The 25,265-nt window shown below is 35.9% G+C and overlaps 1 protein-coding gene across 2 annotated transcripts in view; it reads left to right on the forward strand.

The window, feature by feature from the left end:
* The window catches only part of LOC114031505 (T-lymphoma invasion and metastasis-inducing protein 2-like), a 288,383-nt gene that overhangs the window by 165,925 nt on the left and 97,193 nt on the right, over positions 1-25,265 (forward strand). For both annotated transcript variants that reach the window (XM_027846610.1, XM_027846611.1), the window contains 6 exons: positions 3,292-3,477; positions 5,075-5,221; positions 7,942-8,013; positions 21,178-21,339; positions 23,807-23,911; positions 24,666-24,744. In XM_027846610.1, the coding sequence (XP_027702411.1) occupies positions 3,292-3,477; positions 5,075-5,221; positions 7,942-8,013; positions 21,178-21,339; positions 23,807-23,911; positions 24,666-24,744 (751 nt within the window). The remainder of the gene's footprint in view (positions 1-3,291; positions 3,478-5,074; positions 5,222-7,941; positions 8,014-21,177; positions 21,340-23,806; positions 23,912-24,665; positions 24,745-25,265) is intronic.

Consider the following 25,265-nt stretch of genomic DNA (forward strand, 5'->3'; position numbering starts at 1 on the left):
TGGAATGGATTTGAGGCTCTTTTCTTTCTCTGGATACTTTGCAGAGTAATGGTGTACCCTTTACAATGTGGTGCCCAGAATTGGACACAAAATACTCTACATATGGTCTGAGAGATACTGATTTTTTTTTAAACTGCTTCCTCTCTGTGCCAGGGAGCCCAAGCCTATTTATTTAGGGGGTTTGATGCTGGGCACAAATTCAATAGATATGTCTTATTTTCACACAGATTTGTGAGGTATATTCAAAGAGTTGAGGCAATTTTAAGCACATTTTCAAAGTACTTTATTTCAGAAACATGAGCAAAATTGTTACTAAGCTTATACTACATATACTATATACTAAATATTTATATAGTGTCAATAATGCCTGTGAGAAGTGAAAGTTTTTATTAATTTATTCAGTTCATATACTCCAGAGTAAAAGAAACAGAGGAAATAGGAATGAACAGGTACAAGGTGATGTCACTTTATGTTTATTCTTCTTCCAGGGAGCTTTAGGAACTCCTTTTCTCTCAGCTTCTGAACATTTCTACTTCCTCCTCTCTGCCTGCCATTCACCTGCAGGCCACAATTTTTACCAACCTTCATGCCTAGTTCAGGAGTGCAGGACTGGCAGTAGAATTTGTATTAATAAAATACTTTGTTTGCTATTTAAATAAAACTAATAAGTCCACAAACATAATTTTAAAAAAAATTCCTTATTTATATCTTTTATTAGCTCAGATTTTTAGTCATTGGATTTTTTTTTAGTGAAAGGCACACCTGTATGAGGAACTTGGAAGTATTTTTACACATTTCTAGATGATGCCCAAACATATCCTCTGAACTTTTGGTCACAGTCTAGTCATAGGTTGACTCTCTGTGTAGGTTTTGGTGTTTGGAAAACATTGGATAAGTTATTCCGTCTGCCAAAAGGGAAAAGCTTATGATCAAATAGGATAGACATGGTAATGGACAAATGACCAAACCCTTTGGTAAATGACCAGTTGGTAGAAAATATTTTCCTAAGAAATTTTGTCTGATCTGAGTATGTTTGTCACCTCTCCTTTTATTTAGTTAGGATTTTAGCGGCAGACTGATATTTTTCCTCTCCTTTACTTTGCATATGTGCAGTCTTTATGACGTTATTCCATTTTATAGCAGTCTAAATTAATGATACGATTGGATTGTAAATATATATATATTTTTCACCTTATCGATCACTTTCTTGGAGAGAAAAAATGATAATCATCTTCATAGAACAAACATTTTCAGTGTTTTTATGCTTTATCTACTTAAAAGTTGAGATTCCACTTTTACTTAATACCAAAACTTTCCAATCTTTGTCTTTAAAACATAAAGACATAGATTAATTACCAGTTTTTAGATTTAAAAAAAAAAGCTGCTATTAGTTCAGGACAATTGATTCCAGGCATTTGTTTTCAATAATACAGGACAATCTCCGGGAATTCTTTGCTAGATTCATTGCCAAATGATGTCACTATTGAATGTAGTGTTGTGTGTGTTAGCACGTTCAGAATTATTTGAGGTGGGGTCCATAGTTCCACTCCTAGGCTCCACTGAGGAGTTTGTTTCCCTGACTCTGGCCCTTTCTATGTCCCTTCTCAAACCATGGAGTGATTGGCCATTGAAAAGCAATTTATGGACATTATCTTAACATTTGAACTCTACTAGAACTTCAAGACTAATGGAGAATTGAAATATAAAATTTCAGGTGTGAAGAAAGCATGTAAATTACAAAGAAGGTGGTATTGAGTCACTCTGGGAATAGTTTCTTTAATATATTCAGTCAGCAAAACATTACTGGTTAGTATAAATGCTCAAGAAATAATTTTACATGAATATATTGGGGAAAATGAATTGGAGGAGATAAAATTTAAAGTAAGGAGGGAGGAAAGACAAAATAGTATATTGTCTCTTGTTCATAAATCTGTCTTGTTTGTCTCTTTTCTCATATCACTTAATCTCAGTGAAACTTTCTCAAAACAAAAAAACATAATGACAAAAACTAAATAGTTGGTAGATTTTGAAAAATATTAGATATTAGTGTTTACTGTCTAAGTGGATTTGTTCACTTGTCTAAGGGAAATCTGTAAAGTTAGCAAGTTTGCCTTTAGGGGCTCTGGACAAACTCTCCCTCCTTCCATCTAACAACTTCTGTTCATCCCCTCTCTGTTTCTCTTTAGTTGGCTTATGCTGTCTCTAGCCTGCAAGATAATTTCTCTGAGGAAAGGCTAACTAGGAATGTAATGTTCAGTATGTTGTACTAAGCCATTAAACTGCTAAACAGCACATCATAGAGGACAGAATCTGGCAGCCCGGAAAGAAGGGCATAGCAAGTTGTTTGAAATGTAATTATTGACAATTAAGTGACAGGCTTCTTGCATTGAGTCAAATGATACATATTTAGTGAAGACTTCTGGTCCACGTGCCTGAAGCTTGTCCTTAACAGTATTTGAGTTGTAGCTTTCTACCCTGCTGTTAAATCTGTGTTTTAGCAAGTTGCTGTTGTCTTCTTTCTTCAGCTTAGAAGAGTTTAATCCTTGCAATAGAAAGCAGTTTGAAATGGCTGCAAGAGAGGAGAGACACCCATAGAGAGTTTGGACTGTTTTTCTTTTTTCACCCATGACATCGTTTGCAAAAGCACACGTGATACTCTGGTAGGCAAAGAAGTGTATATGCTTATAATTTTATTCAGATGTACAGATGGCGCTTATGCAGAAAATGTACTAATAATTGGAGTAAAGCCCCTAATTATCCTTGTTCCTGAAACCCATTTGCTTTTTGTTGATTTGAATCATTTCCCCAGAATGAAAAGGATTGTAAAGTTAGAAATCTCACTTTCATTTAGTTGTGCATCTGTTTCTTTACAGTCTAGTAAGTACTGTTTGGAATCCAAGGATTGCAATGTGAAAGGAAATGAAATAACGTGAAGCAATTGGCTTTAAAATTGTATAAATTCTAAGATCTGTTTTCAAGTTAGGATTATTTTGGAACGGTGTAAACCTCCAAAGGTGGTGCTGCTTTAGACAGGTCACTGTGTTTAAGTCAGACCACCAGCTTTGTTTTATTTTCAGCTGTCTTTGATAAATTGCAGAACTGTATGACCAAATGCATTGCAGCAGGAGGGGTTAAAGGTAGGACAAACAGGGAAAGCTAATTTAAACCATGCACTTCCAGCTGAAACTAATTTTTCCTCAGTTCATGAAAGAGATCAAATTTTCAATCTGACCCGTGAAGACTTTTTTTGTTTTAATTGTCCTTTGGTTGTTGTTGTTGTTGCTTAAATAGATCCAGCAGTGGGAGCAGAATCTGGAAAAATTTCACATGGATCTCTTCAGGATGCGCTGCTATTTGGCCAGTTTACAAGGTGGAGAGTTACCAAATCCCAAGAGTCTCCTTGCTGCCACGAGTCGTCCTTCTAAACTGGCACTGGGCAGATTGGGCATCTTATCAGTTTCTTCCTTCCATGCACTGGTAAGTCCCAGAAAGAGGTTAAGTTGTTGTAGTCCAGACGTAAAGGGGACAACTGAAGTAATCTGGTCCCAAGAATCAAGAATTGATAGATTCTTGATAAATGACCATCCAGTCTCTACTTAAAGACCCACCTATGCAATCTAAAAACCTCTGTGGCCTAGGGGTAGCAGAAGGGGTGGACTAGATGGCCTTGAAAATGTCCCTTACAGCTTAATGCCTATGATACTCTTTTAATCCTTCAAAGCTTAGCTCCAATACCCCCTCCCATTGGAAGCCGTTCTTGATCTCCTCGGTTGCTAATGCCTTCCAATGGGTATTACTTTATATATATGTCTTGTGTTTAATTTTCTATTCCACAGTTTGTTTCTTCCCAATAGAAAGTAAGCTCCTTGAGAGCAGATACTGTTTTGATTTTCCCCTTGTATCCCCACTGCATGGTGCCTGGCACACAGCAAATATTTAATAACTGCTTATTAAATTGAATTGAATCCTATTAACTTCACATGTCACGGAACTCACTACTTCCCAATGCAGTCTATTTTATTTTTGGGAAGCTTTAATTGATAGAAAACTCTTGCTTACACTGAGCAAAAATCATTCTCCTTGTAGCTTCCATCCTTTGGCTCTACTTTTCTTGTTGGAAACTAATTAGGATAGATATAATCTCTAATCTACAGGAAGATCCTTCAAACCTTTTTTAAGTTAAATTTTATTTTTTTTCCCAGTATCAGGCATTTGTACTTTTGTCCATTCTATTTCCCCCTCCACTGGGAAAAAAAAAAAACTGAAAAAGGTAACAACCCTGTAACAAATATACATTCCCATGCATATCTTATTCTGCATCTTGAGTCTATCACCCATCAGTCAGGAGATAGGTAACATTCTTCATGATTAGTCCTCTGGAATCACCATTGATCATTCCTTGGATCGGAGAGAGTTCTTAAGTCATTCAGAATTGTTTTTAGATTGTTGTAGTGTAAATTGTCCTTTTGGTTCTGCTCATTTCAGTGTGCATTAGATTTCTATGTCTTCCCACATTTCTCTGAAATCTCCTCAAACATTTGAAGACAGAGGTTGTTGTCTTAATTTATTTGTTCTTTGGCGCTTTCACCTAGAGTTCTCTTAATAGTGGAAGACTCATTAGTCATACAGAGATGTTTTGCTTCCTTCCCTGTTCTAGCCTCTTCCCACTTCATAGTAGCAGGAAGATGTAATCCTTGGGAATTGGCAATGGTTGTATAAATCATTTCATGACTAAGTGCAGATTGTTTTTCCTGGGACTGCTGAAAGCCCCTGTGGGTATTCTGAGATCACTTGCATTTGCATAGACACTACTTTGCATAAGTCCAGTTTGGGAACCATTGAGTTGTTTTCTTAATCTTGGTGCTTGCTAGGGGGTCTTTCTAATGTCTCAACTGGCTTGTTTCTTCTTGCATGTTGTCAAGATATGAAATGAAACTATGACTTTGATGTGTTAACCAGAAAATCAGTATTCATGACAAAAAGAAAGTATGCCTGCTTGATAGACAGTTATTTCTTTCTGATAAACAAATGGTTCCAGAATAATATTTTTAAAAATAAATATGTTTTAAATTAGATATGCTCCAGAGATGAATCCGCTCTCCGGAAACGAACATTGTCATTGACACAGCAAGGTCAAAATAAGAAGGGATTGTTTTCATCACTGAAAGGACTGGACACTTTGGCAAAAAAAGGGAAAGACAAAAGGCCATCCATAACTCAGGTAAATGTCATAATAACTGAAGAGTAATAGTAAAATAAGCTTACTTGATTGTTAGCTACTCAGTTGAGGGTTCTGGGCTTTTATTTTTCTTTTTAGAATTACATAAAATCTTTGGAACTTAACTCACTAATGATTTTCATTATAAATTAAGAATGAGATTATAATATAATATGAAAGTATTAAATATATGTGTGAATTTTTCCCCCTAAGTTACACACATCAGAAAAGCTGCTTGGTTCCTTTCCAATTGCTTTTGACATTTGGTTGCAACTAAAACATTTATTAGCATACATATAAGTAAAATTAGGGGGAAAATTCCTATATTTTTCATTGCCTTTCCTTTTGCTTTTCTCCCACTAGTTTTCCTTTTTAAAAGGAGTAGGAACAAATTTTAAGCCACATTAACACTTCTGTTTACTTTGATATATAACCTTGTTGTAAGTTGAGGCAATAAGGTTTTTTTTTAATAAATAAAAATAATATGAGTTTTTACACACAAAAAAAGATCCTATACAATAAATTGTTTTCAAAATATTTTCAGTGCTTATCTATACTTATTGATAATGCCCTCTTTAATTCACATGATGCTAAGAGATAACATGGAGTTGTGAACATAGAACTAGTTTCAGAGTAAAGTGGGATGATCATGTCCTAGCTTTGACTCATACTGGCTTTTTACTTTAAATCATTTCACTGTAGGTGCCCCAGACAATTCTCTATGATCAAGTTTTAGGGAAGTTACCAATATGTTTTAGTAAAGGAATTTCTTTACCAAGAGCTTCTTATATTAATGAAGTAACAGGGCCAGTTAAAAACATAGTATGCTCATAAATTTCATATGAATAATTCATATGACAGTGTTAGGGCTCTGACCTTTCCACATAAAACAGGCCATATGAGACATAAATGTGCTCTTATATGATATTCTGATACTATAATTGGAAACTATTTGCTAGTAGCAAATGTCAGTAGATGATTTTGTTTTATTTATGCATTAACAAAAAGCAGTTATTAATTTTGTTGTCATTACTGTTATGTACGTGTTTATTATATATAGAAGAAAAAATTCTGTAGAACTTTATTCAACTACTTTTTAATTATTTCCCTGAACCTTTTCTTGGGTAAATGGGTGTCAAACATTAATTCTCATTACTAACTTGAATACTAAGGCATAAGGGTCTGAAACACTTTTAAGAGGGAATATATAGTAAATTGAATAAAAAAACCCCACCAGATATCTTTTTGTGGGCCTTAAAACATACCCATATGTTTTAAAACATACCTAACTCTTATGAATAATATATATATATATATATGATTATGTGTCTATATACATAGACACATATATGTATATCCATGTGTGTATGTATGTATATGTGTATACACACACACACACACATATATATATGTGTATATATATATAAATATATGGAGTAGGGAAGAACAGTTTAAAAATCTCATTAATTAAGTTTCTGTTTATGCTTCCATTATGAAAAATACTTATTTGCACATTTAAGGCAGATCTTATTCATTTATTGCAGAACATCAAACTGTTAGCTAAACTTATTCCTTTATAATTAAATGTAAGATGTATTAAATGTAAACATTGTGATTAATACAATTATTTATCGACAACTGGGAAAAGAAAATTAATTTATCAAGTGATCACTAGTTTTTCTTTAATTATATGCTTATTAATATTAGCTAATATATCACCCCCCCCACTGAACTTCAGTGGTTCTCTTTCATTTCCAGGATCAAATACCAAATCCTCTATTTGGCATTCAAAACCCTTCATGAACTCCCCAATTCTACCCTTTGGGAATGCTTTCCCTCCCCATCTCCACCTATTGGCTTCCCTGGGTTCCCTAAAGTAGCCACTAAAATCCCCTTCATCTACCAGAAGCCTTTTCCAACCCCTCTTGATTCTAGTGCCTTCCTTTAATTATTTCCATTTTATTCTGAATAGAGCTTGTTTGCGCATATTTCTTGTTGCCTCTTCCATTAGACTGTAAGCCTCTTGAAGGCAAGGACTGTTCTTTTTTCCTCTTTTTGTATCTCCAGCACTTAGTGAGTAGTAGACAATAAATATTCATTGACTGCCTGACTGGTGGATATTATCAGGGGTTTCGTCTACATGCATGAAATATCTATTACATATGCCTATCTTAACATGTATTGATGGGGAAAAAAGTGTTTTGTATTGAGATGGTCATTCCTCAAGTATATGGAGCTATTCTAATGGCTTCAATGTGCATATCAACAAATACTCAAGTATGTTTAAGATTTTAAAAGATTTCTTTTCTACCAAATTAATGATCCACGTTTTAAAATAGATGCAAGTCTGATCACAGTGCAGCAAACTGACAGGTGAACTAGAAATATCTTCAGAAGCTGCATTCCTTTTTAATAGCAAGACTAACTATTTTCAAAATTACACAAATGGCCTATGATAAAAAGGTAAAAGATACAAATGTGCGAGGAGGCATAGAATAGGTATTAATGATATTGCTTTTTAAAAGTAACCTTTAAATATAATAAATTAGTAAATAGTAAAGTTTGTGGGATGAATGTTTATGTAGAGCTGTTGACCTTCAGGTTTTTTATATTGAAAATAATTAGCTATCAACTTCATGTGATATTGCCCTTTCATTCATCTCTCTTTCTTCTGTCCTCCCCTTTTATCTTTCTTTCTTTTTAAACGCATTTATCTCATTTAGATATTTGATTCAAGTGGCAATCATGGATTTCCTGGAACTCAGCTGCCTCAGAGCTCCAATAATTCCAGTGAGGTAAACTTGGCTGTAGATGCCAGCTATTTTATATAATTCTTCTAAATTTGTGCAAAAAATATTGTTGAATTACTGAACCAAAAAACTCTTCCTGTGCCCCCATCTGGTGTGGAGGTGGCCCAAGGTTATTGAAGATGATTTTTTCCAGTGTATTATAAAATCTGGTGGTTCTTACCAATGGAGGGAGGCTTTGAATGTGAGTTTGGTGACCAATGAAATTGAAATTTTTGATGGTCTAGCAAAAATGTTGATTAGTAATGGCTGCGTGGTTCCATTAAATTGGGGAGAGGCAGTTCCTTTTAAATTCATAAATCACACTTTGAAGATGTTAGGTACTGCTGAAAATGGTTTAACTCTTTAGGGTAATAATATAATTGTAATAGAAATTAAATGCTACATTACTCCATTTCAAAATTACTGGCATGAATAATACAAAAATCTACTTTTAGAGACCTATGATCTAAGCTCTTTACTCTTTTCATCATTAGCTCCCAGTTGAACAGGCCAGATGATAAATATTAAGGTTTTTGTTCAAGGATCTAGAGCTGGAATCCATAAATCTATCAATCTACAAATATTCATTAAGCTTCTACTGTATGCCAGCCATCATTTAATCTGCTGGGAATTACAAAAAAAAAAAAAGAACTATCATTTCTGTTAAGGAATACATTCTGTCGGGAAGATAATACATATCTGTTTAATTAAATATAAAATAAATACAAGATGATTTTAGGAGAAGGTACTAGCTGCTAGGGGATGGGGATGGGGATCAGGAAAGGCCTCTTGAAATGAAATGTGAGGGAAACTAGGGATTCTAAGAGATAGAGGTCAGTAGGTAGGACATTCTAGACATAGAGGACAGTCTATATGATAGAGCATAGAGACTAGATATGGAGTGCCCTGGGTGAAGAACAGTTATGAGGTCAGTGAAGCTGTACTGTGGAATGTGTGAAGGGAAATAATAAGACTGGGAAAGGTAGGTGGGAGTTAGGTTATGAAGGGTTTTTAACGTCAAACAGAGGAGTTACTATTAGATTCTAGAAGTAATAGGGAATCACTGGAGTATATGGAGCAGGGGAATGATTAGACTTTTCCTTAATGAAGCAGTTATATTGGAGGATAGTTGGGAGAGAGAAAAGACTTGAGATGAAGGGACCATTTTGGGAAGCTCTTACAGTAGTGTAGGGTGGGAAATGATGAGAGCCTGAAACAGGATGGCACCTGGGTGAGTAGAGAGAAGGGGATGCATACAAAAGATATTGTGGAGGTAGAATTGACAAGACTTGGCAACTAATTGGCTATGATATAATATGGAGTCAGGGATGGCTTCAAAGTGGTAAGACTGAGTAACTGGAAGGATGATGGTACCCTCAAAAGCAAACCATAAGTTTAGAAGAAAAATGGGGTTGGGAGAAAGAGAATGAATTATGTTTTGGCCATGTGGAATTTGAGAAACTTGGAGGGCATAGAGCTTGTATTGTCCAGTCGACAATTGGTGATGTGAAACTAGAGCACCAGAGAGATAAGGGTTAGATATAGAGATCTGTGAGTCATCTGGAGGGAGGTGATTACTATGCCCATAGGTCTGCTTCCACAATTGGGGTATGATGTAGATGAAGATTCCAACCAATGACACTGAGCAGAGGTAGGAGAACCGTGACTAGAGGAAGGAGTAGTATCTCAAAAACTGGTGAAGGAGAGAGTATCCAGGAAGAGAGGGTGATCAGCAGTCTGAAATGTTGTAGAGAGGTTGAGAAGGACAACTGAGAAAAGACCATTAGATTTGGCAATGAAGAAACGTTAATTTTGGAAAGAGCAGCTTCAGTTGAGTGACACTTATTAGCTGTGGCAAGTCAGTTAACCCTCTTTGCCTCAATTTCCTCATCTGCAAAATGAGCTGGAGAAGAAAATGGCAAACCATTCCAGTATCTTTGCCAAGAAAACCCCAAATGTGATCACAAAGAGTCAGACACAACTGAACAACAATTAGCAGGGAGCTCACAGGCTTGTTGTGAGCATCAAATGACATAAAGTACTTAGCACGGTGCTTGGCACATAGTCAGTGCTATGTAAATGTTAGCTATTACTACTATTATTATTATAATTATTACAAATTAAAATGTTAATAGCTGATAGCAGCTTTTAAGCACATAACTGAGTGGAGGAGGTAGGGAGAGGAAAAATGCTTGTTAATTGAAAAAAGTGATTAAAAAATAAAAGCATGTCTTAGCAGGAGACTATTGAAATAGAAATATTGAAAATACTGAGAATTTTGAAAAGTCTCCTGGGAATGATAGAAATTTAGGTGCTAGGGTAAGCCAGTGGAAGAAAGATTTAGGGGCAGGACTTTTTCCCAGCTTTCTCGAAAAAGACAGACTGCTGGCTACTCCTATGACCCTGAATGCCACAGCTGTGCCTGTTCTTCAGTTTACTGTTGGAGAAGTCATTTGCTCCTTTGCCCACTATCTTAGAATCATTTAGGTAAATCTCTATCTTCCACAGTCTCTCACCCACAGTTCTGAGATTGGATGACAGAAAGAAAAAGGATGTTGAGAGGGTAAGATGGATTGGAAAATTGAGTGACTATGTTTGCTCATATTCTTGGTGGCATCTGTCTTAAAGAGAAGAAAATCAGAGATGGATCCTTCTCCACAAATCCAATCAGTAAATTTATCTTTTCGCTGTTGTTTTCTGTCTCTAGTTCACCTTTCTTTATTGAATATTATCCAAAGATAGATCTTCTAAGATTCCTCCTACCTTGAGCTATGGTAGCAGAAATGTAAAGGAGGGAACAGAGGTGAGGGACAATTTAAGAAGGTAAAATCGACTTGACTTGGAAAATGATTAGATATGTAAGATATGGGGAGCAAGAAGCGTAAAAATGACTGAGATTTTGAGACTCAATGATTGAGTGGTGCTATTAAAAAAGAGAGAAAAGTTAAAGATGGTTAGATTTTAGGGAGGGAAGATGATCAATTCCATTTTGTGCATAATCATTACTGACATTTACATAGGGATTAAGGTTTCCATAGTATTCTTCTGCCTTGTTGAGTTCTTATCTCCTTTCAAAGTTAACTTCCTTAGCCACCTTCTTCTACATGAGATCCTTGCATTTACTTATCTGTGTATTTACCATTTTCTTCCAATAAACTATAGGTAACTTGAGGTTAGAGACTTTGTACCCTCAATAACTAACATAGTGCCTGACACGTAGTAGCTATTTAATAAATGCATTTAGAATTTAATTTGATCCTTACAACTCTGAGGTAGGTTCTATTATTGTCCCCATTTTACAGATGAGGAAACTCAGACTGAGAGGGGTTAAGTGACTTGTGAAGGGTCAAACAGCTATTAAGTCTTTGAGGCAGGAGAAACCAAGCCTTCCTGATTTCAGATCCAGTACTCTACCTACTATTTTACACAACCTATGTTGTGTTTGATGGCTTGATTGGACATCTAGAGGGATACTTGTATTTTGGTGTCTTTATTACTTAGGTACTTTGTATATTTGGACATACCTATTTACAAAGATATAATGTGCATCATCCATGTTTTCTTATCGTATACTAATTGTTCGTGTCCATCCATAAATCCTCCATAGTGGATGTACCACAATGGTGTGCATGTGCCATTTATTCAAGCTAGTTTAAACCATGCCCCACCACCAGTGAAAACTCTTTAATCCACAGGACTGCTTTTGATAGCATCAATATGAATTCTCCAGCTACTTGTAATCCAAATAGAACTACCGCTGGAACCAAGACTAGAATTTGGCTTTCTGTGCATCTCTAGGAGAAAAGCTCAAATCAAAACAATACCTTTTAGCTATTTGAATAAAGAATACATGGTTTTATTGGTGTAGGTACTTCCTCCACCAGTTCCATTAGTCATCTCTCCTACATTCCCCCTGCTTCCTTTGCAGATTATGATTGAAAGTATATGTAACTACCACATGGCCATCCTTACAAAAAGGCTTCTCTAAACTTAACTAAGGCTGATGGCAGATGCCTGGTCCATCACTGGGCTGAGTAGTAGGACCTACCCTACACTGTGCTCCATTGGCATTTTGTAGTCTTTGAGCAGCCAGTCAGTCAATCCAGTGCCTATTATGTGCCAGGTGGCGTTCTAAGTGCTAGGGGTACAAGGACAAAAATGAAGCAGCCCCCCCCCAACTCAGGGTTACCTCCAGACCATGATAAGGCAGAAGAGCAAGATTTCAGTGGGGATTGAATGGCAAATATTACTTTTTGTTAGCTTTTTCCCTTAGGGAATCACTGGGGTAGAATATTTATGTTACACTTTCATCTCTGTTACATAAAGAAGTATGACAGAATTACTAGTAGATGACAGGAAGGCTGTGGATATGGTTTCTCTAGCTTTTAGCAAAGCTTTTGACAAAGTCTCTCACACTGTTTTTGTGAAGAAGATGGAGAGAAATGGATTAGTCAGTAATAAAATCAGCAGGATTCAGAATTGGTTGGATTGCTGTAGTCAGAGAGTAGTTTGTTAATGGCTCAATGTCATTGTGGCAAGAGTTCTCTAGTGTAGTACCCCAAGGATCTGTCCTTCACCCTGTGCTATTTTACATTTCTTTCAATGACTTGGATAAAAGTATAGATAGTGTACTCATCAAATTTTCTGTGAGGAATAGCTAAGACTGGATGACAGTGCCAGGATCCACAAGTATCGTGATAGGGTAGAGCAAAGATCTATGAACTTTTGTGTTTTTTTAAATTGCCTTTTGATAACTTTATTTCATTCAACAAATGAGTTTCTTTTGTAGTCCTATGCATTTTATTTTAAAATATTTAAAATATTAAAATCCTATGCATTTTATTTTACTTTTATTTAAAAACATTATTCTGGAAAGGGGTCCGTGGTGGTGGTGGGGGGGGGGGTCTATGACACATAAAAAGGTAAAGAACCCTTGGATTAGAGCAGTAAACTCAGTCTTTTAAGAATAGATTCAATAAGAATTAGTATGATATCTTGTATTTGAGTACAGAAAATCAGCTTCACAAATAGAAAATGTCTGGACAGCACTTACTCTGAAAAGTATCTCCAGTTTTTGTTGGACTGAAAGCTCAATTATAAATTATCTATGTGACATAGAAGCCAAAAAAAATAATGGAATCTTGGGCTATATCACTGGGGGCACACCTTACAGAAATAGGGACATGATAGTTCTTCCTACTGCGCCCTCACCAAACCTCATTATGTACATTTCTGGGCACCATTAATAAACTGGAGAGGGTCCAGAGTTGCAAAACTAGAATGGTGAAGGGCCTTGCATCTCTGACACATGAGGATCACTTGACAGAACTAAGAACATGTAATCTTTTTTTAAAAAATTAATTTATTTTAATTTATCAACAATCACTTCCATAAGCTTTTGAGTTTTAAATTTTTCTCCCCCTTTCTCCTCACCTCCCTCCCCAAGATGGTGCACAATCTGATGTAGGCTATACATATGCATTCCTATTAAGCATATTTTCACATTAGTGATGTTATAAGGAAGAATTAGAACCAATAGGAGGAACCACAAGAAAGTGAAAACAAAACAAAACAGAAGGAAAAAATAGCAAATAATATGCTTCAATCGGCATTCAAACTCCATAGTTCTTTCTTTGGATGTGGATAGTATTTACCATCATGAGACATTTGCAGATGTCTTAGATCCTTGCATTGCTGAGAAGGGCTCAGTCTATCAAAGTTAGTCATCAAACAACTTGACTGTTGCTATATGTACAATGTTCTCCTGGTTCTGCTCACTTCACTCAGCATCAGTCTATACAAGTCTTTCCTGATTTTTCTGAAGTCTGTCTGCTCATTATTTCTTACAGCACAATAGTATTCTATTATATTCATATACCACAACTTATTCAGCCATTCCCCAATTGATGGGCATTCCCTCACTTTCTAATTCTTTGCCACCACAAAAAGAGCTGCTGTAAATGTTCTTGTACATGTGGGTCCTTTTCCCATTTGTATGATTTCTTTGGGATAGATACAGCCCTAGGAGTGCTATGGCTGGGTCAAAGGGTATGCACATTTTTATAGCACTTTGGCCATAGTTCCAAATTGCTCTCCAAAATGGTTGGATCATTTCACAACTCCACCAACAATGCATCAGTAGACATTTAGTCTTGAGGGAGAGAAGAAACGGGGTTGGGGGGGAGGAGAGGAAGGTAAATGATAATTGTCTTCAAGTATATGAAGAGTTATATAGAAGGAGTGATAGAACTCATTTTTTTTTGTCTTCAGAAGGCAGAATCAGGAATATGATTGGAAGATGCAAAGAGACCAACTTAATTTTGATATCAGGAAAAACTTCTTAACAGTTAAAATTGTCCAAAAGTGGAATGGACTGCCATAGGCAGTGTTGGGCTCCTTTTCATTGGAAGATTTTAGGCAGATGCAAGATGGCTACTTGTCTGATGTTACAGTTAGGATTCCTTTTATTTATGGTTGAACCTCAATAGATATTGAAGTCCTTTCTCAATTGAAATTCTGTGATTATAGATGTAGATTGTCTCATTTTCATGTGTGTTACCATAGTTCTTAAAGCAGTTTTAGATATTGAAAGTATAACATCCTATATATTTAAATATATGTATATATGTATGCATATATGCCACTCTAACTGATATACTCACCAAGTAATGGTTCAGAGATGAATTACCCCTGATCTTAAATTTGTTAAGGTTGGGATGAAAATAATTTTAATTTAAGAATATTTTTAAAAGAAACAGAGGGGAGGGTCAAGCCAACAGGAACAAAGTCTGGCAAGCTAAAAATGGAAGTTTTTTTCTTTATATTATTAAGTATTCCCAGGTGGATAACAATAAGCCTAATGTAGCTATTTGAAGAAAGAAGTTACTTTTGGAAAAGATGACAACAAAAAGCTAAGTCAAAAGAAAGTGATAAAGTAACCAACTGCTCTTGCTACATCATGGCAGAACTTGTGACTGTCCATAGTTCTTGGCTTTCTTTCTATGCTGGAAAATTAGATATGGGGCAGGGCCCAGCAGTGAGTTGAGAGGAGTAGGGAGTGTCCTAAATTTTTGTGGCAATGAATGAATGAATGAAGTATTGCTGTATTAGTCATTTGACTATGAACCAGAAAAAGAAAAAAAAATCCTGTCAGTTTCTAAAATGGAAAATATGAATGAAAAAACTCTGTCTTAACCATAGCTTAGTAATATGTTTCAAACATTAAAAATACTATTTTCTTTTTGTTGAAACCATAGCAATCCTGGTGTTTGGGCATCTCCCCAAGTGGGAAGTCATTCTATGACAGCTTATATTTTATAAAGAAAATGTAGAACTGTGCAACAACTCCTTTTCTCCTGAATACGTGTCTTTTCTTCATTTCACTTGCTAATAGAATTTCTTTTACCAGAAGCTATAGAGATGAAGGCCCACTTGTGACAGCCAGATTGCCATGTTGCTTCTTATTTCCGTTTAGTGATCCAAGTAGTAATTATGAGCCATTTGATCCAAAAGCATCTGCTGTGCTAACACCCAGTGTTTCCATTTTCTCTCCATGAAGCACATGGAGCATGAATAATTTGACATGTGGTTTCAGGACCGTTAATGCAATAGTAATCAGTACTTACATAGAGGCTGTCATACAAGGGTATCAAAAGTGATTTGCAAACATCAGCCAGTTAATATTTCTAGTAATTGCAATTGAAGTTATTTAGTAATTCTATATTGTTTCCATTATGTGGATGGAGAAATATGAGACAAAGTGATGTGAAAATCTGTTGCTACTGTAGTATAAGAAAGTTGTTATTGCCGTTGTGATTCCTTATAATTATGTAATGTGGTAAAAGTGGTTGTTCCTTATTTCTTTTGTGTGCTGTTTCTAATTGTGAGCGTTCTCATGTCGGTGACATAAGTCCTTGGTTCAATTTTAAGTGATTACAGGTGTTCATCAGAAGTTTCAACTTGACTGTGCTAGTTGGGGAAAAAAAGGATCTTTTGTGAGATGTACTGGTTACTGAGGTCTGCTTTTGATGCCTCACAATGGCTTCTTAGAAATTTTGCCAATCAGAATTAGTTTTTGTACATCATAAAGTGCTGGAAAGGTTTGAAATATTGGTCTAGTAACAGATTGTGTGTTTACTATCCAAGAACCAGCATCATTAATACTAGAGAGACTTATTACCGGACTGTCAGCTATCAGGGATGAAGTTTTTTTTGGGCAGTAGTGACTTAGCTTGGGATCTTCAAGAGTGATCTAAGAAAATCCACTTGCAATCATGCAATCACTGATCCTCAAATGAAAGTAAATGAGGCCACAAATGAAAATGGCCTATTAGAAGATGATGTAGTAAACATGTGCTGAGAGATCGAGGAAGCATGGTCTACAGGATAGAAAACTGGCTTCAGAGCGAGGAGAACAGAAAGACTAGAAGCCCAGACCTGCCTTTGACACATATTAGCTTTCTGACTCTGGTGAAGCCTCTTCTTCTTCTTCTCTTTAGGTCTGAAAGAAATCATTAAGTTGAAGAGCTGGTGCAGAAATGAGGAAATTTCCTCTGTAGGAATACTCTGCATTAATGAAATGGCTGGTCTGGCCCAAGAAACAGAAGCAATGAGAGAGTGGTTAAGAATATTAATTTATAACAACACATTTCTAAAAGTTCTTAATGGCTTTTAGAGTTCTTTTCTTATACCCCCATGAAGTAGTTTTTTGTTTTGTTTTTTAACTGTGCTGGGAGTGGGTGGGTAAAATAATTTTCTAGACTACTTTTGTATTTATTTTTTCAAGGGTTCCAGTTTACCTTTGCTAAAGTAACTTGCAAATAAGTATTTTCTAGCATTGTACTAGATGAAATTCAAACTAGTTTTCAATCTTTTTAGTAAAGTAAGAAATAGGAGTAGGAATTTCATTGGTATAGGAAATTACAGGTTAAGGAAACAGGGTGACATTTTTGCAAATTAGAGTCTTAAAGAATTGCCTAAATACTCAGTGACTCGCCTAGGATTACACAAGCCACGAATGTGTTAGAGGCTGGGCTCACACACAAGTCCTCTAGGCTCCGAGGTCAGTGCTTTATCCAGTCTTCCTCATTGCCTATCTTTGTATAAAGAATGTATCCCAGTCAGAAGGCTAATGACCAGATCTCCATGAAAAGTGCCCCAGTCAGAGTAGATGGTTGGGGGTGGGGGAGGTCCCAGGATTATCTGCATTACATCTGAAAAATCCACTTCGGTTTTATGGTTTCTGATATCAAACCACGTTGAACAACTCTGGGATCTTTACTCCCTGCTGAACACCTGTAATTCACATTCATTTTAGGTTGAGTTTTTCTTGGGGCTAGAGAGGACACCCTAGAGATTTGTTTGATGCTGTGAATGCCAATGTGTAGAGATATCTTGAGACGCCTACAGCTCATTGAAGGTGTTAACTGAAAGTCATAACAGCTGTACTTAAAGTTCAGGGATGTGTTTTGGCTTTCAACCATCCACATCAGGGAATAGTTGTGATTTGTAGGCATGCTGTGCCAATTTTAACTTAAGGCTGTATTTCTTTAGTGCAACCTCTATCTCCATCCCATTGTATCACTTTTTGAATAGCTTTGTGTCCATATCAGGTAACCAGGTGCCATGCTCTAAGGACAGGGTTGATTTTATTTCAATTGTAGTTTAAATTATCACTTAGAAAGGCTTGATACATTTTTTCCTTATAAAAACTGCAATTTTATTTATAATACTGTAATACTCATCTCAAAAAAAGGGTTGTGTTGAGGCTTAATTAAATGGGATAATGTATGTAAAGTGCTGTATACATTTAAAGCTATATTTAAATGTGAGCTATTAAATAATTTTAGTATGCATGCTTCAGAAAAATTGAGATAGATAATAGGTTTCAATTTTAAACAATTATCACTGTAATTTTTATTTAAATTTTTATTGGTATCTTTTGTTTTTATGTCAGCTGTATTTTCCAATATATTTTCCCTGGAGAGAGCCAAATCATAACAAAAAAAAATTTTTTTAAAGATGAGAAAAGTGCAGTTTGGCAAGACTAATTATATCAGACAAGTTCAGCATTGTATGTAGTATTCCTCACATGCTGTCTCCCACCTTTGTAAAGCAGGGAAGGAAATTCATCTCTTTTTTTGATCATTTAACCAAAGACATAATATTTATAAAGCATTTGGCATAGTATCTGGCATGTACTAGCTGCTTAAGGCTAATTACCTTGACCCTTTGGGGCCAAGCTTGGTCATTATACTTTCACAGTATTCAGTTTTAGGTATTTTATTGTTGTTGTTTACACTGTTATAATCATTGCACATGGTTTCTCAAATTCTAATTACTTAATTTTGATTTTAGTTCAGATGTCTTCCCATTGTTTCCCCTTTTCTTTATATTCATTGTTTCTTGCAGATAATGATAGATTTTTATAGATTCCATTCCATTAATATACCACAACATGGTTAGTCATTTACTACTTGAAGGGGATCTACTTTGTTTCCAGCTCTTTGTTACTATAAAAATGCTGCTACAAATGTTTTGCTACATATAAATCCCCTTATGTTTTATTGTTGACCTCCTTGAGACATATTGCCGGCATTGGGATCTCTAGGTCAGAGGATATGGCCATGTTAGCCACTTTTCTTAACATGGTTCCAAATTACTTTCCAGAATGGTTGGACCAGGGGTGGGGAACCTGCGGCCTTGAGGCCACATGTGGCCCTCTAAGTCCTCAAGTGGAGCCCTTTGATTGGATCCAAGTTGGCCTCAAGGCTGCAGGTTCCCTACCCCTGGGTTGGACCAGTGATTCATAGCTCCACTAAAACTTACTGTGCTATTTAAAGCAATGGTTTATTTGGATATCTTCCTAATTAATCTTTCAGCAGCATCAGAAAAGTGAAGTCATTTAATCATTTTATTTAACAAAGCTAACTGAAGTGTAGATGCTTCTACAAGTTCAGGCATTCCATTCATGATCTTCAGAACTGCCTCCTCCCAAGAAGGATAACTTTTCATTGTGTTTTTTTTTTTTTCAGGTGACCCTACCTTGCTTGCTCTATGTTAGCAGTGTGTGAATGGTTGTGTTGCCTATGGGGAGATTTATTCCATTATAATATTGTTAAAGAAAATTCTCTTTAGAGTTGACTGTGTAGTGTGAACTAGAGTGAGTAGAGATTTGAGGCAGGGGAAAGGTGACTATTAGCAATTGTCTGTGAGTTTGCAAATTTTTCTTTAGGTATTTCTCAGTGTGCTATAGAAGCACCTGTCTCCAAAGCACTTTTCCCCTTTTTCAGTACTTGAGAATGTTTCAATGCCTCTCATTCGGCATTGCCCTGGTTTGATTTCTTACTCCATAGTGACCTCTGCTGGGATTTACATAGTCAGCTTGAGGCCTAGCCCTTCAAGACATGCACTGGGTGGCTCAAGCCACCAAAATCATAAGAGTTGCCTGAAAGCTCATTTTGGAAAATAACACATGAGCAGGAAGAACAGATGTTTTTCTGTCTCTGGGCCTATTCTGGAAGAAACTATTTGGATAATATCTGTTCTCTGAATCACTTACAGAGAGAACGGTTTAGTGGAAGGAACCTTGGATTTGGATTCAGCAAATTTGGATGGGAGTCTCTACTTTGATGCTTGCTCAGTGTCTGATCCTAGGCAAATTCTCTTCTCCTCTCTGGGCCTCATCTCCCTTATCAATAAAATGACAGCATTGAACAAGATGATCTCCAGGCCCCTTCCAGCTCTAATTTCTGAGAACTCGCGTCATTGTCATCATTCTCAGATCCTATGATTGTCCTATTTTCTCCCATAAGTTTTTGAGTCAAAAATGTGCTGTTCCCTCCTTTCTCTTTTCTGGGAAAGATAAGAAAACGTTCATATCAGGTTAATCGTTTTAGCATTAGAGTGATAGGCACATAGGAGATCTGTTAGTTCAATACCTCCCTCCCAGGGTTGTTGTAAAGATAAAATGAGACAATATTTATAAAATCCTTAACATAGAGTCTGGTGCATAGTAGACACTTAAAAATGTTTGTTCCCTTCCTTTTTCTCAAGTCCGACTCTGTATTTCAAAAATATTAGATGTCAAGACTGTCTGTTATTCCTCCTAAGCATGCTCTGACAGAATCTATTTGTTCTTCTTCAACATATGTATATCACTTATTGAATTATGTTTAGGTATTTTTGGTCTTGTGTCTGGCAAATTTCGTGAAATTCAATGTGAAGTGAGTTACAATGCGTTAGACCTGTTAGGAAAACTTATTATATTCAGTGTGATGGAAGTGTACCTGTTCTTTCATGAAAATATTTTTTTTATGTCAGCTATCAGCACAGATTATTATTACGAGAGGATTCTCGGCAAGTTTTTTACACTTTGGAATTTGCATTCTAATATTGTGATAAACATTTAAGCCCTATATATAACCTGTTATATCACTAGATGTGGGTGGCTTAATGGAGGTTTTGTATATGTAGTTTGCTATGATGGAGTTTACCGTGTACATAATGAATAAATGAGATTGATGAGATCCTGAAACCCAATCATTCTTCTGACTGAGAGCAGTTTTCTGTCAATGAGCAAATGCTCTCCTGACAATGAATGAATAGAATATGAGGATATACTATTAACAAAAAATGAAAAATATCACATAAGCATCTTGTACAAATGAAAGCTGAATGAACACCTTGGGGATATTAGGTGGTCACTGTTCATTGAGAAAGGCTTCCTGGAATCCAGTCAAGATATCATACATTTCCTCAGCTCTTAGTATATACCAGTCCCTCTGCTACATGCTCTCAAGGAGCTTGCCTTCTAATGGACTTGGTGCATTTTGATAATATTTGTAGGAGTTCTGAAGGATTAACTAGCTATGGAATTGTAGTAGGTAAAGGATTATTTAAAATCCATTTGTAAGGGACAGCTTGTAAAAAGATCAGGAAATGAAAGGGAGAAATAATTGTCTGGATGGAACTGGTGGATATATTGAGAATCACACTCTTTTCTAATCAAAAGGAAAAAAAAGGTGGGCACTGATAAGTGTCCTTTCCAGTCTGGTTCTAGAACTCTGATTCAGACTAAAAATATTTTAATTGTTCAAAAGATTTTAATTTAAGTGATTCTCTCTGTTCAGTTATCAATCATCCATGTTTTCTTTTGGTGTCTGACAACAGGTGGATGAATTTCTGCATATTTATAGTTCAGCATCGGATAGTGGTCCCCGGGAAAACATTTGGGAAATCCAGACTTATGTTCATTTTCAGGATAATCAAGGAGTTACTCTAACCATCAAACCAGAACACAGAGTGGAAGATATTTTGGCTCTAGCATGCAAGGTATTAAATTTTACATAAATCCATTTTCTTAAAGCCATAGTATTTTTTCATTTGTAAGTGTGGTTGTATTAGAGGTCAGACAGCTCTATAAATTACAGATGTCTACTAGAAAATTACCTAGTTGGAGACGTGTGAAAGATAATGATCTATCCCCTTAATGAATACTGAAGAAGGAGCAGCATGGTACAGTGGCCAGAATGCTGGGCTTAGAGCCAGTAAGATCTGAGTTTGAATTTCACCTTGGATACTTGTTAATTCGGTGACCTCCCTGAGCCTCAGCTTCCTCGTCTTTCTCATTATTGTACTTGCAATATCTACCTCGTGTGAGCAGCACTACTAGCTGTGGGACCTCGCCATACCCACACAACCTTCTGAGACCCTCAGGTAAGACCCCCAGCTAAGTTGTATCAGTGGAGGAAGTTTCCACATCAGGAGTTCATTGTAGTCTCCCCTCTTCCTCTCCCCGTCTTTCTATCTCCCTTTCTTCTTTAACTTCTCTCTCTCTCTTTCTTTCTCTTTCTGTCTCTGTCTCTTTGCCTCTTACACACACACACACACACACACACACACACACACACACACGTAAACTTCACAAGAATTTACGAGTAAATTCTTTGTAAACCTTTGTAAAGTACTGTATAAGTACTTTAAGTACTTTATATATATGTGTGTGTATATATATATACACACTACCATACTACATAGATATACTATGTCTACTATACTATATAGATATACTGTATCTCATTTACACCACTCTCGAAGTCTTAATCAGTTTGTAATGCAGTTATGTAGCATTTTGAAGTTTGTATGCTCCGTCTCCTCATTTTTGTCACTTAGTTCCCTTCAAGGTCAATCTCAAATGCTATTTTCTTCAGGAGACATTTTCCATCCCTCAAAAATATTACTCCCCTATACACACACACACACACACACACACACACACACACACACGCACTTTGTGTGTATAGTGTATTCGTTTATCTGGATGAATGACAAAATAGAATATATTAGAATTCGTTAGAACTTGAGCACTATCTCATTTTTGCCTTTCTATTCCCAGTACCTAGAATAGTGCCTGCTATATAGTAAGGGGCTTAATAAATAACTTATCAAATTGAATTGAACAATCTTGTTGTTCTGAGATAGGCAATATTTATATTTTATAGATGAGGAAGTATAGATCACAGAGTTCGTGACTAGTCAGACAGTATTGAAGTTGGCTTTTAAACTCAATTCTTTTGATTCTAGAATCACCAACCACTCTTTCCACTCACTATACCATATAGGTTTCACACCCCATGCTAGTTACTGAATGAGGTTGATTAGTAGCGAATATATTCCAAAGGAGCTCCTTTCCTTTTCAAGGCTCAGCGGCTAGTACAGTAACAGGATTGTAGAGATAGTTGGCTATAAGTTTGGCCTTAGAGTGGAAGGAGCTTTAGAGAAAGGCTATAGGTTATAGATAGCTGCTTTCCTATACATCTGAAACCATGAATTATGCTCTACTTTGAATGGTTTGGAGGTCATGGCCTACATTACATTAAAATAAATTTTTCAATAATACAATTTTATCTTAAAGAGTTATATAAAGCATACCAAACTTCTGTGGACTAGGTAACTATCTACCAAGTTCTTAGTAGACTTCTCTAAGGTAATAAAATTATTTTTTTACTGTCAGTTGGGAGTTTTATTTCTAATGTCATCTGAAAAGCAAGGTAGTGATGACTAAAAATGAATATTATACTGACTTCTGAGAAACGGTTTGGGGATGGGTATATTAGATCAAAGTTTTGAAACCACCAGGTGGCATTCTAGAGCTTAAATATTCTCATTTGCAGAAGCAGTTGAGTTCATACAAATAAATGTATGAGAAAGCAAGAAAGCTTGTGTAATCCTCACAACTCTGCTCCATTTTTATATCTGCTAAATGTAGAAAATGTGTAATTTTATTTTTTTTGTCACTTTGGTCTGAAGTTATAAGCTATGATAGTAATAAGCTATGATATGCCTATTTAAAGTATGTTATTTATATGTGTATATATGTGTATATATCTGCATGTATGTACACTTACATATATCTATAGTGTAAATTCTTCTCACAATTTTTTATTTCACTTCTATGTGTAATATTTATCATAATATAATCAAACTACCAATTCTACACTTGTTTTTTTTTCTTGTTCTTCTGAATACAAGTTATTAACAACTTAATGGAGTTATTGTCTTTAATTATTAACATACTTTCTAGGAGGTGACTTTATCTTGTGCAAAAATGAATTTTTTCCGTTTTTCTTCATTGCATCTTGAGATCTGAGTTTTTATCTGGAAAGTTATAGCTTCATAGCCAATACTTTTAGAAACTTCTATTTGTTAGAAGACATTTTTGTAAAGGGCTTGCTGTAAACAATGATTGCTTTTATAAATAAGACTCAAACATCTAAACAACTTTCTCACTGTTCTATAGATGAAGCAACTGGACCCCAGGTACTATGGCCTACGACTTAGACGACTAACTGATGAAAACTTTGAGTATTCAATTCCAGCTCCTTATGAATATATGCAAGAACAGGCAAGTTAGACAAAGGATATCTTGAAATGGCATAGTGGCAAGAGTACTGGACTTGGAGTCAGGAAGACCTGGTTTAAATCCCTCCTCTGCCAGTTATTAGCTATGTGACCATGAGCAAATTCCTCTAAGAGCTTCAGTTTCCTTATCTTTGAAATGATGGCCTTAGAGTGGGTGGCTTCCAAGGTCCCTTCTAGCTCTAAATTTATGATCTTAATGATAAAATTACCTATGAACTTTATCCTAAGCTTGTAACACAAACAGTATCCTATACGGAAAATGTTAATTCTTTTTTTTTAATTGTGCCATCTTCATTTTTTAAACATTATTTTTTTATTTTGAGTTTACAAATTCTCTCCCTCCCTCCCTCCCACCCTCCAGCCACTCTCCTACTCATTGAGAAGGCAAGCAATATGATACCCATTATACATGTGAAGTCATGCATAATGTATTTCTATATTAGTCATATTGCAGAAAAAGCAAGAAAAATAAAGAAAATGAAAAATGCTCCAATCAGCACCCATAGTTAATCAGTCCTCTCTCTGTAGGTAAATAGCATTTTTCATCATGTGTCCTTTGGAATTGTCTGGGATTGTTATCTTACTCAGAGTAGTTTCACAGTTGCTCATCCTTACAATATTACTGTTACTGTGTATGATGTTCTCCTGGTTCTGCTCATTTCACTTTACATGAGTCCATGTAAGTCCTCTGTTTTGGGTATTCATGAATGTCTTGTTTTGTGTTTTACCTTCTGTAGGTTTATGATGAAATAGAAATCTTCCCTCTAAATGATTATCATGTACATCTTACTAAGACTGGGAACATTTCTGATTTTGGTAAGTATGGTGAAAACTCTTCCTAGAGATTCTTGCTGTCTTTCCTGCTCCCTATTTTTAAAATAGTTTATCTTTATTCACTCTCTGCAAATGTCAATGTGAATGTTTTCAAATATCCCAACCTTTTCTGTTGTATACTTTAAAACCAAAATATTGATTAAAAACTATGTAAGATTGTTTTATTTTTCAACATTTTTTCTACTTTTATTAGTAGTTATGATCCAGGGATGTGAAAGTGTAGGCAGTAGTATTCTATTGTTCACCCTGTTCCTGGCTTGCTGTGTCTCTGAGCAGGTCATTTAATCTTTCCATGTCTCACCCTCTGTTTCCTCAGTGCTATGACTAGGATGGAGAAGTAAAGATTTTCCTAAAGACACCAGCACAGTCCAGCCCTTCTAGTGCTCTTAAAGTTTACAAAGCACTTGAGTTCTTCCTTGTCTTTTTTCATTTTGGGATCTCTTTCAGGAAGTGATCAGTGGATTCTTTCAATTTTTTATTTTACCCTCTGGATCTAAGATATC

The sequence above is a fragment of the Vombatus ursinus genome, unplaced genomic scaffold, assembly GCF_900497805.2.
Source record: "Vombatus ursinus unplaced genomic scaffold, bare-nosed wombat genome assembly UNPS02015175.1, whole genome shotgun sequence".
Lineage (NCBI taxonomy): Eukaryota > Metazoa > Chordata > Mammalia > Diprotodontia > Vombatidae > Vombatus > Vombatus ursinus.